The 19,018-nt window shown below is 42.2% G+C and overlaps 1 protein-coding gene across 1 annotated transcript in view; it reads right to left on the bottom strand.

Annotated features, from left to right (window-relative positions):
- Positions 1–18,868, bottom strand: part of CRYBG3 (crystallin beta-gamma domain containing 3) — an 80,391-nt gene extending 61,523 nt beyond the window's left edge. The window contains exons 1-2 of the mRNA XM_040057209.2: positions 18,738–18,868; positions 5,318–5,396 (exon numbers count right to left, since the gene is read on the bottom strand). Of these exons, the coding sequence (XP_039913143.1) occupies positions 5,318–5,396; positions 18,738–18,829 (171 nt within the window). The 5' untranslated portion in view covers positions 18,830–18,868. The remainder of the gene's footprint in view (positions 1–5,317; positions 5,397–18,737) is intronic.
- Between the last annotated feature and the right edge of the window lie 150 nt (positions 18,869–19,018).

Here is a 19,018-nt window from a genome sequence, read left to right as displayed (position 1 = left end):
CTGGTATTCACTTCTGAGTATGCAACCATCACCTCATTACTACAAGGGCTACTGTGGAGTCAGAGAGAACAGAATGAAATTTTCTGTCTTACTTCTGCTCTTTCCCCCAAAGTCCTCCAGGACTACACTTTCATTGCCTTTTAGTGAATGTTTCCACAAACATAAAACAAATTCTGTTCTCTTTTATTTGACAATTTCTTGAAGCTTGGGAGGGAAAAAAAGGTGAAATTTACCTTTACACTGGGAATGGGATGAGGCAGTGTGACTTCCAGCTGTACTTAAATTCTATTGGCAGATTATAGCACCTGGCATCACATTTCTGCTTCATCTGTCAGCTGGTTTTCTGAGCTAAACAGACCAAGGTTTGAGTATTTTTTTTTTCCCCACCCATCCTGAAACAAAATTCCCTGCTCATGATCCCTTCTTTGAAGAACTAAAGTAGTAGAGAGAGAAGCACATTTCAAGATCATTCTTTCTAAAAATCTTCAGTATGACAAGGGAATTTACCAGAACTTTAGATGGCATGATCTTGAAATATCTTCCTCAACACATACAGCAGTTAACACCAACCATCAATTTAACAACGTGTCCTGGTAAACCAAAAGGTATAAACCTATAAAATTCCATTTCAACAAAAGTCTACATCATGGCTGAGGAGAAAAACATCTGCTTTTCAGCTTTCACAAGAGAAATATTGATTGTACAAACTCCAAAACCATTCTTGTTTTATCTTTCATTTGTTGCTGTGGGCAGCAGCAGCAACTGTTTTTAAAAGAAACCCTAAGGTTTTTCAAAAATTCATGGTTGGCAGCAGTAGTCCATCTCCCTTGACTCCCAAAAGACAAAGCAACTCTCTCTAATTGATTTCTAATTATTAAGTCAGGAATTTGGCAGGAATTCACACACAGCCTGAGCAGACTTTACTTAGATAATTAGTGATGGAACTTAAAGTGATGAGATTTTTGAAATAAAATCAATATAAAATAAAACCATGACAGTATAAATCCACACCCTACGCTATATGGAAAGCAGTTTGCAGTTAACTACAACTCTAGGTTGAATTTTGATTTCTAACTTTTTTGTAAAATTTAAAACTATAGTCAGAATAAGGGACATTCAGTAAGAACAGCAACTTATATTCAGCAAGTTCATGGGACTTCTAAAAAAATATTTTGTAAATTGGCACACTGGATGAAAAATTTTGTGACAGAGAATTACAGCACAAATTAGGCTGAAAGGAATGTGGCTGGGGAGGTCATGCAGTCTGCGCTCCTGCACAAAGCAGCTCTGGTTCATCCAGCTTTGTTCTGAGGATTTCCAAGCATAGAGATTCTGCAACTCACTTGGGCAAACTGTTCCAACGTGTGACCACTTTCATAGTGAAGGGGAAAAAAAAAATCCTATAGGTGACTGGAATTTCCCATGTTCCAACTTGTACCCGTTGCAACTCCAAAAAGAAGCTGGCTCCATCTTATCACATAATTGCAGTCCTTGCCATCAAAATTTAATACCATGTCTCCTGCTTAAATACAGCTATCTTTATGTTACCTTGAAATGAAATTCATGTGAGAAAGCAGAGCTACAGGATAATCTCTTCTCCATGTTCACAGTGTACAGGAGTACTTGTCAGAGGACAATTAGCTACAGGTTTAATTTGTAGCACAGAAGCTTTAGATGGCATGTTAAGAAAAAGGCTTTTTAATTATAAGGTCTATGAAATTGGTAGAACACTTGTCTGATGAGGTTGGAGAGATCTTAAGAGATCTCCATCCCTGGAGGTCTTTGAGAACAAGTCAGACAAACTTTTATCAGGAATGACATAGATACAGAGATCTCACCTTGGGGCACAGGAACAGACTTGATAATCTCTGCTGTACTTTCTGCCCCTGAATTTTCCGTGAAGATTGTCTCAGGTTAATTCAGGCTTGAGCCTATGGGCCAAATGATAGAATACCTGATGCTACTGAAACGCTGTAATCTAAATTATACATTTGGTATATCAAACTTGCACTTATTTTTCAGAACTTTTGGGTTTGCCTGACAGAGCCCACATGGTGGCTCCTGTGCTCAGATACTCAAAAATTCCTTCCTAATGGGTTATGGAAGAACGTGTTTTCTCTGTGCACTGCTACAGGCAGGATATCCAGGGACCATGAAACACACTTTTTCAGGGAGCACTGTTGCAATATTCCCTTTGAAAACAAAGTCCCTGTAGCACTGAAAGTGAGGTTAATGATATACTAACGTGTACTGGACACTATGTAGTGCAGATACTTAGAACACCAAACATGAAGTTCAAGAGCTGTTTACATCCACACAACCATCTGTTCAACAATCACGCCGCTCAAACGGAGCGTTTACCCAGCATGGACACCCTTTACAGCCCTCATTCAAAGAAACAGAAGCAAAACAAAATCTGTAAATAAATATGGGGAGGGGGTGGCGTTCCTTCTGCAATCAATTAACATTTCAGTAATATTTTCTTGAAAGTGATCAAGTGCTGACTGATAAAGTCCTCCTGGCGCACAGAAAAAAATGGCTTAATATTTTCAAAAGGCGCATATTAAAATATCTTCTCCTCCCTTTATGAGCTAAATATTTCATTGTAGGGAAAAAGTAACTGGGGTAAAGTACAGAAGTGGTGTCTAAAGTGCTCAGAAGAGTCAAAGAACTACCATAGCTCGGCACAATTCCCAGCTCCACTCACCCAGTCAGTTACAATTTAGACATTCAACCTTTGCTGCTAAATCAGAGACTTACAGCTCCTCTGCTATTTTGCCCCTAGCCTCCTGCTGAGATGGCCAATGAATATACAAAATCCCAGCATGGAAGCCTATCAGAAATAGGATGGCTCATTAACTTGGTGACAGCTAACACAGACACAACACGGTTTCACTTTTAGTCACCATCCACCTGAAATGCTGAGGTAGAAGCACAGCTCAGAGACAAGGGCATGCTCTGAAACCTGCCCAAAACTGATCCAGGTATAGATTCAGACATTCTTCACAAAGCACACTTTATGTAACTTTTTTTTTTTTTTTTTGTCAGCCTACAGTAACCTTGATGATTGGATGAAAAAACCAATCTGAAGCATCTTCTAGCAACACAAATCATACCTTTCTTTCATGGAATCATTTAGACTCTTAAGATTACCCCAAGACCACAATTAAGACAGTTTGATCAGTTCTCCAACTGCTCAGGTGCAGTCTGGTGATCTTTGCAGAAGACAGTTTATGTTGGCCAATGTGTTTTTACCAAATTTCAAGTGCGTATTGGGGACAGCAGTGAGAACAAAAACCAGAAAAATATTTTCCTCAGAAAATGTAGTGGGGGGAATCATCAGAAAGCCAATACTTTCCCTACTTTCTGTGAATAAATTTTTACTATCTAAGATAAAAGATTAGACTGCTCAAAGTAGTCACTACTAAGCATATGAAACTGTTCAAGTGTATCACAAGGCTATTGAGCAGCTTAAGCGAGAGGAAAATAAGTTAGACAGGAAGCTCTGAGTCCAGCACATTCTAGTAATATGAAAACCACACCTTCTTCCTAAAGCCTATACAAACACCAGGTATTATTTCAAAGACAATGTCATGGTTTTAGGCCTTTTTTTTAAACATAGGTCTAAAACAATACAATGAAATAAAAAGTTACGGCAAGACGAAGAGGAGATCAGATACTCGGAAAAAAGACTTTACAGCACTAATTTTGGAACCAGCTTTTAGTTAAAGTATTATAAAAATGAGTTCTGAGTAAAAGATTACTGAAACAGATTCAGCAGGAAAGATTCTGAATTGTGACTTTTGTAAATTAAAAAAAAAAAAATTAATCAGATTTAGTTTTTGGCAAGAAAGAAACACTCTTAGGTAACTTAAACTAGCTATGCTTGCTTTGTTCCACCTACACATCCTGCTTTTTCCTTGAGACCTAGCCCTACTCCTGCTTCCTTTTAAGCAATTCCTAGTGCTGAAGTGCTGTGCACGTATGCTGAATGCTTCCCCTTCCTCAGTCCAAACCCTTCTCCAAAGGAAAATCTGCTTTGGATTTTTTCAGTGATCTGACACAGAAAAATGACATTCTTTTAAAATTGAGAAAATATTCTTCTATTATAGTAGATAGAATCTCCTCCGGTTTATCAGAAACCTTTCTGCCTGCATTCCAAGTCATAAAATCAATGATTTGTGGTAATAGGAAGCCATGCAGTAGCATTTTCCAGGAGTTCTGAACTGACTCAAATCCACCTGGCTTCTGAACAAACATTGTTTTCCACCTTGCTGCAGACAAGCCACAGTCAAAACGGAATTTTCTTGAGCAAATAACCCTGCTGGGGTCTTTGTAGAGGCAACTGCCTTTGGTTTGGTAAAGCCCAAATGAAAGGTCCTTAAATACTGAGGATTCAACTACACAGGGATTGAGGGCCCTACAGAAGGTGAGCACTTCCTTCTCCATACACCGTGGGTGCTCAATAACTGCAACATTCAATAGAAATCTCAAATTAAGTGTTAAGAAGCCTACAAATAAATCTGGCTGACTAGCCAAGACCCTTTTGGGGAAGCAGCCACCTGTATTACCTGTATTGAACTTGAAACAACTCCAAAAAGGAACAAAAATTCAAGCAAAATTGCTTAGTGACTGGATCACTAGAACAGCTCCTTGCAGGGCAAGATGTGACAGCAGCAGAGACAGCTGTTATCACCTGTCCTGTACATAATTGTTTATAATATTTGGCTGAATCTAAGCACAACTTTAGAGGTGTGTCTGGTGCCACAGGAGAAAGCCCTGATCACAGAAGAACATGTCCTTTGCTTGCAGTGCAACACTTACAGGACAAGACAAGCATGATTAACACGGGTAACTGGTGAGGAGCACACCGACGTACAGACAAATTCCAGCACAGAGATCTTACAGTGCTCTGGCTGGCAACCAGCAGACCTTCAGGCAAGCAAAGACTCGCTGGTTAGATATTCGGAAATTATACAGAAATGGTGCTTTAGAGCAGTGCCTGAAAACATGGCTTGGTAAAAATACTGGTTTTCTTCTTCTCTGGCTAACTTGCATGGGGAATCAGCACTGAAGCCCCAGTTCTTTCCTGTAAGTAAATACATGGATTTTGTTTTGAGAATGTGAAGCACAAACAGTTTTTCTGTCTTCAGCACTTACATTAGAACCCTGGCATAGTGGAGCCTAACCCAGAATATGGCACTCAGGTGCCACACGGCAGTACAGGAGTGCACCCAACATCAGAACTCTAACAAACAGCCACAAACAGAGGCGGCAGGTTTTACCTAAAATAAACATTAGTCAATAAAAATCTTACCTTCAAAAGTGCGGGCTGAGTTGTGCTTTCCTTTTGGCTGCCCTTTGAATTTATGGCTTCGTTCCCTTTGTTTTCAGAACTGAAAAAACAAAAATATTTTGTAACGCTGAGTACTTGCATTATTCAAATCCTCTCAAGAGCCAACGCATTCAATTAAAACACGAGAGAGCTTTAACTTAGAAGGACAGAAAAACATATTTTCCAAACTGTAGTACATACTCTGCAGATATTGTAACTGAAAAAAACAAGCCTCGAAAAGCTGAAGACAGAACCATGATGACTATTTCACCTCATACAGAGGCTTTTGAACTCAAGAATTCGGAAACAGCACACAGTATTTCAGCTCTTCCAGCTGAAAAATAACAAGAATCCCATGCCTGTGTATTATTTTTCAACCGTAATTCAACAGTGATCTACCACAGCAGCATTCATTGCCACAGGACCGCCTGGCACACCTGGCAGCTCCAAGGCACACCCCATTCTGAGGGCTGTGAGCAAGTGGAATGTACTCCTGGCAGGTGGAATCATCCCAAATCACAGCCACCACACTGAACAGGTCTTCACTGAATATGCCCAATGGGCCATGCAAATGCAGAACAAATTTTAGAAAGGGTACAACAGGTACATGTTCATTACCAAGGCAACATTTCCTGTTCCATTTTAAAAGTCAGAAGTCCAAAATCGTGTGTCCTTACAGGAAACTCACCAAATTCATTCAAATTTTCTTCGTAGTTCATCTATGGAATGAAGGGAACCAACTCCCCGCCCTCAACCCCAGTTCCTAGAACAATCTTTACACGCAATCCAGCAGAGAACATTTTAATAAAAACCTTTATGCTACAAGCAACTTAAAAGCAAAAACACTATCAAGGAAAACATTAGGCGATGTTAGTGACAGACATCAGTTCCTGCATTGTGTACCATTACACAAAGAAGAATAACTTTGTGCTAACGTATCATGAGTATTTCAATTAATTGAATACCTTTCTTCACCTGTCTTAAAACATTTAACTTTGCTATAGAAAAATGCACAAGCTGTAATTTCTGAACTCATGTGAAGAGATGAACTGAAAACTCTTCAAATAAAAAAAAAAAAAAAAAAAAAAAATTAGCAGGTTGGTGAAATTCTGCTGGGATTTGGAGAAAGAATCAACTTGCTGTTGTACTCCTACTGCTCCTGACTGTAAACTACAGGTAAGCACATCTCAGTAAGACTCCCAAAAATAAAGGTTTTCTTTCTATTGATTAGATACTTGCATTCAGTACACACTGATATACATACAAAATGCAAAAGCCACTCCGACTAAATGTGAGTTTCCTTGTCAGCTGCTCAGAGACAGCATTCCCTGAATAAAAATGACATTAGAACCCTCCTGAAATTAGGTTTTTCAGGATCTTTCACATTTTTCAGATGCATCAAAAGAAAAGCTTCTTCCTCCCATTTATAGATCATCTTCAAGCCAAAACCCATGTACTTTCACATCACCTCAGGTAATCTCTCATAATGCATTCATAAACTCAAAGATGCTTTTTCAGGGAGAGCATCAGACAGAAAGTTCTTTGCCTCCCTGGAAGACAGAGCAGATAAATTAATATTCTGACCTATTAATTTCTTCTGCTGCTAATGTGTTTCACGAAGGAGATGTCACAATCACTCTGGGCAGTCTGGCACACTAATAAAAGTATTCCTCTGTACATAACCTATTTTCTCTCTCTGAGTTTTTGTTTTGTTGATAGTTTAAAAAAACAAAGAAACTAAAAACCAAAACACCCTTCTCAGATCTACGTGATGCTGACACATTTGACATGAACAGGAAGTTCCTGGATTTAAGAGTGGAATAATGAGGTTGATGTCTACCAGACATGCTTCCTAAATTCAGTGTATCACCCTTTATGGAACTGGTCTGCAGACCACAAATGAGATCCTTGCTTTCATTAAGTCCTGCCAGCATACATTACCAGTGTTTAATTATTGCATCACTTTGTTTTGCTCATATTATTCCCTTTACATCACTTGGGGTTTTTTTCCCTGAAACTTTTCTCATTTTCTGACTTCTTGTTTATATTTGAAATACATGTCTGTATTACTTTCTTCTAGCTAGCTATAGAAATTCCATCGCATACATGCCAAAATTGAAAGAATGCAATTCAGCAGATAAGCATCTTAAAATCAACAAGTGAAAAAAAAAAAAAAAAAAAGTATCACAACTTTTCTTTCCTATATAAAATAACCCTAGCTCTGGAAGCATTTCCCCACACCCTTTCATGGTTTATATTCTAGCGTTTCTACATTCCTTAACCTCTTGCTGTAGGGTGTAGTTCCTCAAACGTGCTGACTTTGTCAGCAGAACCAGCTTTAGAAATCTGCACTCCTTCCTCCTCAGCCTCAGTTATCTCTACATCCTTAACTCAGCCAAAAAGGGCCCTCAGTAGGGCGGTATTTTTTGATAAAATCAAGAGGGGGGGCGGAAGTTTCCTTGAGGAAAAATCCAGCCCGTGATCCGGTTTACAGCGCAGCGATTTCTAACAGCACAATGAAGGGGCAACAAATGTCACCCAGCAGGAACAAGAAGGACAAACCACTGCCCGTCACGTCACCACAGAGGCTGCTCTTGGCTCCACAGAATTTTAAGCTTTTTCAGTGCCTTTCTGGAGCACTTTGCCATGGCAGGTACCACCAATGTCATCTCCAGCTGAGCACATCTGAAGTTAGTCTTGTGCTTAACCACCCACAGACAGGCCAGCCACTTCTCAGGAGAGCATTTCACACTGGTCCAGTCAGGAAGATGAATTAATCTTCACCTCTGTGATTCACAAACTACTGTTGTTGCATTATACACCCAGAAACAGGCCTCCACTAACCCAAGTTTTGAATTAACTCATTTCTGCTTTTAAGAAGCAAAGGAGCAAAATGTGATCTTAGGAAGAAAGAAAATACCTCTGCCAGCTTGCTTCCAGGGGATTCTTACCTATCCAGGCAGTCATTTACAAATTACCACAATCACTTGTCTACATATTTAAACAGATACTGCTCTCACTTTATAGATTTAATGGGGGGGTGGGGAGGGAAAGGCATGGAAATAGTAAATAAAGAGACACTGTCACAATTAATTCTAGAAACCCAAGCCTCTCAGATATGTAATCTACTGCCCTTCTGTTGCTATTTCTGCTAGATATTCCTTTTTCTCTTACGTATTAGTGCATCCAACAGAGATGGATTAATCTTTAGTGAAGGTTTAGAGGAAGGTTAGAGGGATTTCTTCTCCTCAGCTGTCTTGCTGCTCTTTCTACTGTCTTGCTAGCATGCCTAACCTGATTAACATCACTCTTATTCTTTAACTAATCAAGATTAAATTTAAGTTGCAGAATGGTATCGTTTGTATCTTCTGAACAAACCTTTCTTTGTGCCATTCTCTATTGCTTTTTGTTCCTCGGCTGCAGCCTCTGTTTTGACCTTTCTGTAATACTTGGACAGGTGGTGCATGAACCAGAAGCAGGTTTGTGGTCCAAGTTTTTACTCATTACACTTTGGGAAGAGAGGTTAGAGATTCTTATGAGCAAGACGTGTACACATACTGCATTGCTGCTCACACAAAAAGAGATTACAAGAGGGATTACAGTCAAGACAAAAAAAAAGCAATTTAATGGAGCATATTTAACTACACGGCTTTCAAGGTCTTTTGCAACTGCCTCTAAAAACAGAACAAGGCAATTACAAACAATCACATCTTCAAAAGGCCCTCACAGCATCTCTGTATGGTGTGAGAAGTCTGCTTCCTCCATCCCCATCCTTCACAACAATCCCTCAGAACTTGCAAATTAAAAGCCCATCCCCTTCTTCCTTTATTAATCCACTCCACCCATGTTATGCACGCAGCAGATTGTGAATGTGTTGTGACAGATTAAAAAAAAAAAAAAGCTACAGGAAACATACAAGTAATAAAGCACAAACACACAAGTTCGGATGAGACTGACCACACACCGAGTTCTTCAAACTGAAAGTAATTGCTGTGACATTTTAAGTTCCTTTTATGAGGAGAAGGCATGAGCTGCCTGTTGCTGTTTGGGAAGGGGGAAATTAATGGCTACTCCCTCAAGGAAACGGGGACAGCTGGCTAAAGCTGAACTCCAGCTCAGCACTACCACAGCACTTGTGGATGTTGACCCTCCCTGCCTCTGCCAGGGCTTTGAATCAAATCTCTTCCAATGCAGCATTTATTTTTCGTGAGGTCCACACGTAACCAGGCAGGTGAGTGCTCCAGCACTTTGTCATCTTCTCTCTCTTAAGGACAGATGACTCCCCGAGTGGCCAAACCTTCCCTGCTACCACATAAGGCTGGCATTGTTTGTTTTTAACCGGTTAACTCAGGAACCATTTAATGTGATGACTCATAATGGTAAGAATAAGCAATGCCCATCCTCAAAGATGTTTTTTAGGTTTACTTTCCTTATTTCAGCATTCTGGGGTGCAGCGCCAGCTCCTGACCCCTGCCTTTCCTTTCTTTCTGAACAAACCTAATATCCCTCTCTGGGAAATACACCTCACATGGTTCTGATGTCATGACTTCTTTCCAATTTTCCTTTGTGCCATCAGTTACATGTTCAGTGCTGACCTTCCAGAAGGATATGTCAATGGAGAAACATTGAAACAAGGATTTCATCACCTACTATTTTAAAATCCATTTGTGCAAAAGCCTCCCTGAAGAATGTAAATGAGTAGAAATCCACAAGTCTAATAATACCATCAAATATAGATGCGTAAGACCTCAGTGAAGTTTCAGCACATTACAGGAATTCTCATACCATATCCACAAACCAGCAGTAGCAATGAATTTTTTATTATATAACTGCAAAGAGCCATAGGTCGCTTAGTACTGGTTTCTTCTTTGTCCCAGTTTCCAAGTGGTAATTAAAAAGTTGAATGCAAAAAAATCAGACTTTTTAATTAATAATTTTATTTATATACCAGTTAACCTGCTTGCCATAGATGTCCTTATGATTACTGCAGTTGGCCTCCTGCATAATCTAGACAATGAAATTTCACCAGGGGAGACCTGAGTCAAGCCTGTAACACACAACACGTAACAAGAAGTTATGAGCTTTTGTTGAAAACCAACAAACTATGAAAATACAGCCACATTTGTAAGTAAGACCTTTCCATTTAAACTATTTCTAAATTCACTTATTAGGCTCAACTATTCAAGTCTCACGTCTCAATCAAGCTACACCTATGTGGGACAGATTATAAAGTTCTTGGCTCCAAATAACCTCTTGAAGCCACAGGTCTATAACATAAAGCACTCCAGTCTGATTTCCCTTCCACTTATATTCCTTGAGGCAGAGGCATTCCTCAAACTTTAACGCTGTCATTTCAAAACTTAATGCCACAGAGCTACTTCACTTTACTCCGTGAGGGAGGTTTTCCAGACATCAAATTGCTCTGGAGCTCTTTCCAGAGCCCTTTTCAGTTTGCCAGCATTTTTTCACGATAAATCATGGACACCAAAACTGGATTCAGTACTGCAGTAACTAAAGAATCCACAGAATACACGTGTTTTGTTGTTTACGCACCCGACAGTGGTATAGCCTTCTCTGAGCCGCCACTTTGGCAGCTCGTGTTTAACTGGCTGTCAACCATGGCAACTTAGTTTCCTTCCATTGTCATCTACATGGTGATTTCCATACTTTTTGCTGTAATCATCCACAAACTTCACATGCTACAGCTTTGTCCTCTTTTAAATTATCTGTGAAGATATTAAATTGATTCCAAAACACATGCTTTTCATTTTCTTCAAAGAGATCAAGTAGAAAATTTTTTATTACGTCTGTTTTTCTTTTATATTCCTCTGTACGTTGAGTTTTAGCCTGCTGTTATTACACTTGCAAATATTTTAAGTGGGGTATCAGTGCCAAGTCTTAAGCATCTAACAATGATATATTCAGCAGTTTGTCAAGTGAAGCTGTAATCTCATAAAGAAAACTGAGCTTGACAACTCCCATCTTTCAGTGATGTTACAATCAATACCATGCTTATTAACTTCTCAGATCACCTGGGAGACTTGGTAAATCAATTTTTCTATCCTTCTCCTTTAGTCCAACTAAATAAAATAGACTTTAAAGGGAAACACCTTCCTCTAGGCACTATCATCACACTTGTGAAGCCATTTGTGTACTGTGCCGACAGACCTATCAGAACTTAATCTAAAAAAATCCATTTTTTAAGAGTCAAACTTCCAGCAGGTACCTTCAGGAATATGAGCCAGGTTACAGTAATCACTTGTTAAATTAACTGAAAGGAAAATATTACTGCAAAACTCAGTGGCAACAAGATGTGACAAAATCATCCGAATGCAAAAAACTGGTTTGTGCATCAAGTGACAGCTAAAATATGTTAGTATTTAACAGAAAATAAAAACGCTAGCATTGTAGAAGAAAAGCACCCCAATGAATTAAATGAATTAAAACCTCTTTCCTCTGTTTCCCTCCCCCCAAAACCACAATGTTGCCTTTTCACGAAAAGCTCTGAAATGAAACATTTCCAGTGAACTTCTCACCAAGATTCCCAGGCTAACACACTTCTTGGGAAACCAAATAGCAGCAGCAGTGACAAAATCTGCCTCTAGTCTCTGGCAAGGCTGATGGAGCTTGTCTTAAAGAGAGAGGGAGAATTTTGCACAGAAATTCAAACGTGAAGTTTCTGGCTGCTGCTTCTGTGCTTAAGCTTAGGCCACACACATAGGAGAGAAGAACTGAAGACATTAAGACAAATGGCAATTATAAAAACCAAGTTACTGAGTTTGGAATCAGAAGGTCAAAGGAAAGCAAAGCTGCTATTTAATTTAAAACAAATACAGAAGGGAAACGGAGGAAGGGGAAAAGAAAGCAGAGGAAGGTAAGGAAGGAGAAAATGGAGCCAATGAGGAGAAGAAGGCAGGAACTTAGGCGGAAGAAGTGTTACATTTGCTGATTAATTAAAGTGCTGAAATAGCGCAAAATGTATTACATTCAATTAAACTACTCTCATTTTGAAACTGGTTTGATTACAGACAGCAATAAGCAATTTAGATCGTTTTAACTGAAACAATTTTTCCTCTCAGACCTGTTTCTGCTGCTGATTTACATACTGTTCTTTGCTTGTGCAGCAGAGCTGGGTCAGCTTCACATTCTGCAGCAGCAGTGCTGTGTTGCATGGTTTATATCAGCTACACAAAGCATATTAGTATTAAATGAAGACAAAAACAAGCAACTAAAACTATAATGGAAAACAAACACATCAGAAAAATCACACAGATAGACCACATTTCACAATCAAAGTTTACACGAAAAAAGTTCAAGAACCAAACTCTGTCATTACACTCAACGTATTAAGTTTAAAGGGTAGAACTAAGTGAAATGAATATGATGAGCCTTGCTAAATAACTTAATCCGTTTTACATGTGAGGGAACTGAACAGCCCTACAAAGGCTGGAGAAAGAAATATACATGTTTCTGAGCAGAGCTTACTCCAATATTGGGCAGTGCGATTATACCAGATTACATCAAGGTTTTTCTCCTGGCATCTGTCAGGCATAGTAACCAACACTGCTGCAGAATCTGCTCCCCGTTTGCCAGTCTGATTGGTTAGACAATTTCCAGCATTCCAGATATGCTACCGGTCACTAACACAAACACTTAGTACAACATCAGAAACAGATTTACAAACTATTTATTAAGGTTAAATTTATGGAATGAATGGGGAATAGAACTGTTTTCAAAGAGCATGTTTGCAGGGTGGGGGAATCAACAGTGGTACTTACAAAATTGCATAAAAGTAGGAGATATGAAAAAACAAAGTAATCTGGGGCAGCTTTAAAGCAGCAGCAACTGTTGTTCTGATAAACAGAGCATACCAGAATTTCAAAAAGGTTCATTAAGAATAAGCATCCCAGAAAAAACAAGCAAGAGAGACTGGTGTCACCAGTAAAATGCAGCGAGCTCTTCTAGTCAGGCTGGAGGAGAAAACTTTTGGTAGAGGTACAGAGGGCAACTATTAAAACCCAAGAAAACACTCTCCAGAACTCCCATCTTTTACTCACAAAATACACACCAGGAAGCATCCTACAGACACCAAAGTTCTCTCTTTTGTTCTGAAGGTGTGTATTCCCATTATTCCCATTCCTACCAAAATAAGTTTATGGCCAAATTTGCAGCCTGTAACTGATGATTAAAGTAAGAGTATGTTATCACTGCAATTATTTCTGCCTTTTCTGTTTGTGTGCTCACAAGAAATAACTTCTTCCTACATTTTTTTCCCAACACAACACTCTCTATGGGTAAAGTGCAGATCCCCGAGGTGTTTACACACTTAGGCCTCAAGACCTCCAAACTGCTTAAGCGGATATACTGCCTTTGGAAAAATATTTTATCAACTTAAGAAGCAGGGGAACATTCAGAAAAACAACATTCTATTTCAAAATAAGGCAAGTCATAAAATCGCAATAACACAACACCATTGGTGTCTGGAAACTGACATGAGAAAGTGAAACGAGTAAGGAAGCCAACATCTCCGACCTTAAGTCATCAAAAGTGATACTGCGACACCAGATAGAACAGATAAAAATAACATCAGAAATGAAAATTACCAGAAGAATTGAGTTAAAGCCAGAGCAACCCAGTGCTGTGCTACTGTCTGCCAGTATAATAGTGTATACTAACTCAACTGTATAAAATCCAAAAGCCCCCCAGAAATTAAAAGCAGTAGCTGGGTTTCCACCCTTTTAGGAAGCTACAAGAATTAGAAATACAATCCCCGCAGCAACGTGTTTCGGAATCTTAATTTTTTTCCACCTGGGAGCCTTTCGTTCACTAAAGGAGAAGACCAGGGAGTTTTCACCTTTGCAAAACTTGACTTGTAGCCGTTTCAGAAATATTTTTGCATTAACTCTGGCACTTATGCCAACAACTGGAAAAGGAGACAACGCTGTTAACATTTAAAATAGTGGGGAAAAAATGTTGCTTTGTTTCTTCCAAGGAGCGCTTCTATTATAATTAAGGTTCTAGTAACATTTCCTTCAGGAAATGTCTCTCACACACATGGCCAGCTGCTTGCCCTGCTCCTCCTGGTCTCAGTCCCAGGAGACATCCAAGTATGTGCCTCGTTCTGATCAAGCAGGCAGCCCCACCAGGGTGCACAGAACTATTTACCTGCTTAATTATAGGCAACCACTTTGGTACCTGGCTGAATCAGGGCCTTTCATAATATTTTGAATTATCCTGCAATGGAAGCCAAAATGGAAAAATCTAGGAAGCAAAATGGAAGAACGAAACCCCAAATTAGCAAATGTATAGAAAATTTTCATAATGCGCCTTACTTAGGCAAGTCTAATTTGAATTCTTCTATATGGTTGAAGTATTGCCCTTGCTGGTTCAAAAAACCACCATCCCTCGTGTAGACTCCTAAATAAGCTAAATTTTAACAACAAAGAATCCCGCTCTGGCTTTTGAAAGTAAAAGGTTCTTTACTAGAAAGCAGAGACTGATTTTTCCAGCAGGCGATGGGTTTCTTCAAAGATGCCAATGCTATCTGAATCAAACTCAGCCAGGAGGCAGGAATTTCAGAAGAACTAGGTTTGAAATTTATTACTCCCTTATCCATCAATTTCCAGCAGTCCCTTAAACGCGCAGTTTTTACAACTACAAAAATACACGTTCTTTGTAAACAGGAACAATGACTGGCAGTCCCAAAGGAAGAAAAAGGCTCTCTAATCTCTCCTCAGGCAGAATAAACAAAGTTCTTCATCTCTGAAAGCTCTCAGTAAGATACTAATGGATGAATGGAACAACAATCTCAGCCTGAAAAAACCCAACAAACAAATCAGCCCCCCAAAATCTGTCTAAACCAGATAAAAGGTTGCTTTTCCCTGTTTGGTGTCCCTTCAGCAATGCAGACAAAATACCCTGACAAACCAAACTCGCACTGGTAGTTCTGCGACCAGCCAACAGCACTTGGAGGGGAAAAGAGAAATCTGAAATGAACCTGCTGAACTCTGCACAGAATTACTAATGAAACGCACCCAGTTTCCAGGACATTTTGATGGTACCTCAGTAAAAAGCATCACACTCCCCTGAAAGGTCGCATTTATTTGCAAAAGAACAACTGCTCAGCCACAGAAGCCACATATTTCTGAAAGCATCCACAGTGTAGACTTAGCATGTAAAAGCTCTGTCTTTTTCCAGATGGACTAAAGATACATGTATTAGTAAAAAAAAAAAAAAAAAAAAAAAATTAAAAATCGTAAGACTCCTACTAGAATAGTGAAAATGCAAACGGGTTTTGCCATCCTGGGGATTTAGACTGCTCCAGGACAAACACTGTGGTAACCAATAACCAATTGTGTATTAGTGAAAATAGCAAATAGTCCAGTCCAGCACAATGACTGCCTTTGAAGGAAGTCAATGACAAAGACCTGGGATGAAGAGCACTGAAGCCATTCAAAGCAGCCCCAGCTCTGGAGAACACACTCAAGCAGCAGGCAAGCACTGGGTGGGAAATGCTTTCCATTTGGCTACATTTTATGTCAAAGCCAAGTGAACTTTTCAGGCATGTGCTGTGCTTTTTGCTGTCACAAAACTTGTAACTAACCTGAGCAGCTTATTTTTTCCACAAGCAAGCCTCCAGCGAGTCTAATGTTCATCAGAGCTACAAACTGCTGTAAGGGCAAGTTATTAACGTAAGCTTTTTGTCAAATGAGGTTCTCAGAAGAGTCTAAGACACTGATTAACAAACTATGTATTTCCCCCCATCCCCTCCTTCCCATTTTAAACCAGGGTCACGGTAGATTTGAGGTTTGGTTCTAGTGGTTTTCACAGGTAAATCTGAACAGGGTCTGGAGGAAGAGGGCAGCTCTGCTCATGCGGGAAGGAAAGCCGGCAGCCTCCAGCCACTCACCACTGCCTAATTTGTGGGAGCAGCTGGAGAATGACTTTTGGACTGGCAGAGGCTCATTTCTGCATGCTTTTAAAACTTAGGAAACCATCACATTCTGTAGATGTGTGATGCACGTCTCTAGCAGTCACTGCAGGCACAACTGCGTGTGATATACTGCTCCCCCTCCAGCCCCCTTTACTTGGGTCTTCTACTTTTTTGAAACCCGTCAGTAAGCAAAATACCTCCACAGAACAGTTTATACATGATATATCTATCTATCTATCTCAAACTTGCTGTGGTTCCAACATACGTCCTACCGATAACCTGAAGGGAAAGCCATGCCGGTGCATACATTTCCCACAGCCCTTCACAAAAGCTGCACTCCCCAGCTCGCCCACGCACTCCACACCTTCACAACAAACACCCAGGGCAGCCCCGGTCCCCCCTGCTCGCAGTCAGGCTTTGTTCAGCGATCCACTCCGCTGCTCGGCCAGGCTGGCTAAATAAACACGAGGAGCAAACCTGCGGCGCTCATCGCAGCCCGGCCGTGGGTAATGTATGCAATTACGCTAATCCGCCAAGAAGGCTGCCAGTGGAAACCAAATACGAGAACGTCAGCATTCCTGACTAGCGTGCCACGCTGCAGCCCGGCACAACAAGGAAAAGCTCCTTAACATACCGAATGGGCCCTGGGACGGCGAGGGCTGTCGCCCGCCTCCGCTCCGGGAAGGAGCCACGGCCTCCGCCCCGCGGCGGACCTCGTGAGGGCTCGACAGCCGGGCCAAGGGGCCAGAGCCCTTCCAGACCCGCCTGGACTATCCCAGCCTCCCCATGAAGAAAAGCTCTTGGCTGCAGGAAATGAAACTCTGATTGGGATAGAGATTAGACTGCGGCCCCAAGTTAAGTGGAGTAGGTCTGGCATGAGTGCTACCTACAGATCGCCCATTTAGTGCATAAACCACCGAAGTGGCATCGCTCTCCTCCTTACCAAGGTGACCGCTAGGCTTTTTTGTTTATCCCAAACCACAGCTGTGGGGAGCTGCCAAGGCGTGACCCCATGCAACCTGTCCTATTGCCTCTCCAGGTCCTCAGCCAGATCCAAACCTTCGCCTTCTCCCATATCTTAACCACCCTCGCCAGACAAAACAGCCAGGCTATTCCAGCAATTGTAAAGATGTCCTTGATCCAGCAGCCTTGCTCCCAATTTATTTTTTCCACAAAGTAGAAAAAAAAGCAATGTTTTCTGCTCATGAAAGGCCAGTGGATCCTTGGTGGTGTACTGGCACGTCAAAGGTTCACAGTAAAATAACCCCCCAAAGTTAAAAATCCTCACGGTGCATTTACAAGACTGTTTAAGATGATAAGTGTAAGAGAGCAATATGCTTTTCTATTTTCTGCGATCGCTGAGAATGTGCAATGCAAGAACCTAAAGCTTTTCACTGAAAGAACTACTGCAGTAGCCACTATCTGATTAAACTGCATTTACTCTCTGTCAATTTAAACACAAACCTATGCCCTATCAAGAATGACTCAGATTAAAACCAACATGTTAAAAGCAAAAAATAAATACTACACCCGAGGAAGTAAGGCATAGGCAGTTAACACCTTTTCACCACAAAAATATGCTCATTAAGTTGGGTCCACAGCGAGGCTGCCTGAGAAACTGAAGGAAACTTATCTGTGCTTCTTTCCTACTTACAGAGAGAAATCAGCCACCAGAAAAAGGAGAAAAGAAGGAAAAAAAAAAAAAAAGAAAAAAAAAAAAAAAAAAGGAAGAGGAACAAGCACACAAGCAGTTTCCAAACCTTTTCATCTTGCAGAGTCTCCCCGCACTAAAAAAAATTACTAATAACCAAGTTCCCATAAACCACAAATTTTGCATCGAGACTTAAACACATCAGTAATATTTATGTTGCATTAACGCCTGATTTACGCCAGCCCAAAAGAAAACTTCCAGCGTGAAAACCGAAAAGGAAAAACAAACCAAGAAAACCCTCAAAGCCCTCACCGCCCTGCCCCGCTTTCAGTCCCCGAGGAAGGGGCTGCCGCCACCCGGGCCACACGACCACGCCGACCGCGGCGGAGGAGGAGCCCCGGGGCGCGCTATTCCCAGCGTGTTCCACGGGGGCTCCGCCGAGCCCGGCGGGGCCGGGGGTGCTCGATGCACCTCCCAGGGAGCCCCCGAGTGCCCCCGCCCCGGCGCCCGGCAGCAGCCGTGCCCGCAGCGCAGCGCTGCCCCAGGACAGCCCGCCCTTCCCGGCCGCGGCAGCGGCTGTCAGCCGCGCACCCAGCCCGCTCCGGAGCTCCCCCGGACACGCCGCCGCCCCGCCGCCGTCCCGGGAGCCGCCCCCGGCCCCGGGGACGCGCGGGCTCCCCGCGGCGAGCGCCGGCTTCCTCCCGCCGCCCCGCCGCCCACGGTGTCGCATCGCGGGCCGCGGCCCCGCTCGGCGCCGCGCTCCCGGTGCCCCCCGGTGTCCCCCGGCCGCGCAGGTGGCGCCGCGCCGCCCCGCGTACCTGCCCTCGCCGGGCGGGCTCCTGGAGAAGAAGCGAGAGAAAGTGCTGTGCCAGGAGGGGCCGGCCCGCCGCCGGCTGCCCCCGCCGGACATCCCCGGGACCGGACGGGACGGGAGACGCCGCCAGCAGCCGCCCGGCACCGAGTCCCCGCGGCGGCGGCGGCAGGCGGGAGGCGGCGAACGCGTCCCTCCGCCCCGGGGAGGAGCCGCCGCTCCGCGCCCCCGCCCCTGCCCTGCTGCCGGCGGGGCGGGCCGGGCCGGGAGAGCCGCGCTCGGAGGCGG

Source organism: Hirundo rustica, chromosome 2, assembly GCF_015227805.2.
Source record: "Hirundo rustica isolate bHirRus1 chromosome 2, bHirRus1.pri.v3, whole genome shotgun sequence".
Lineage (NCBI taxonomy): Eukaryota > Metazoa > Chordata > Aves > Passeriformes > Hirundinidae > Hirundo > Hirundo rustica.
Note: the sequence above shows the minus strand (reverse complement) of the source record. Positions and strands in the feature narration are given on the sequence as shown.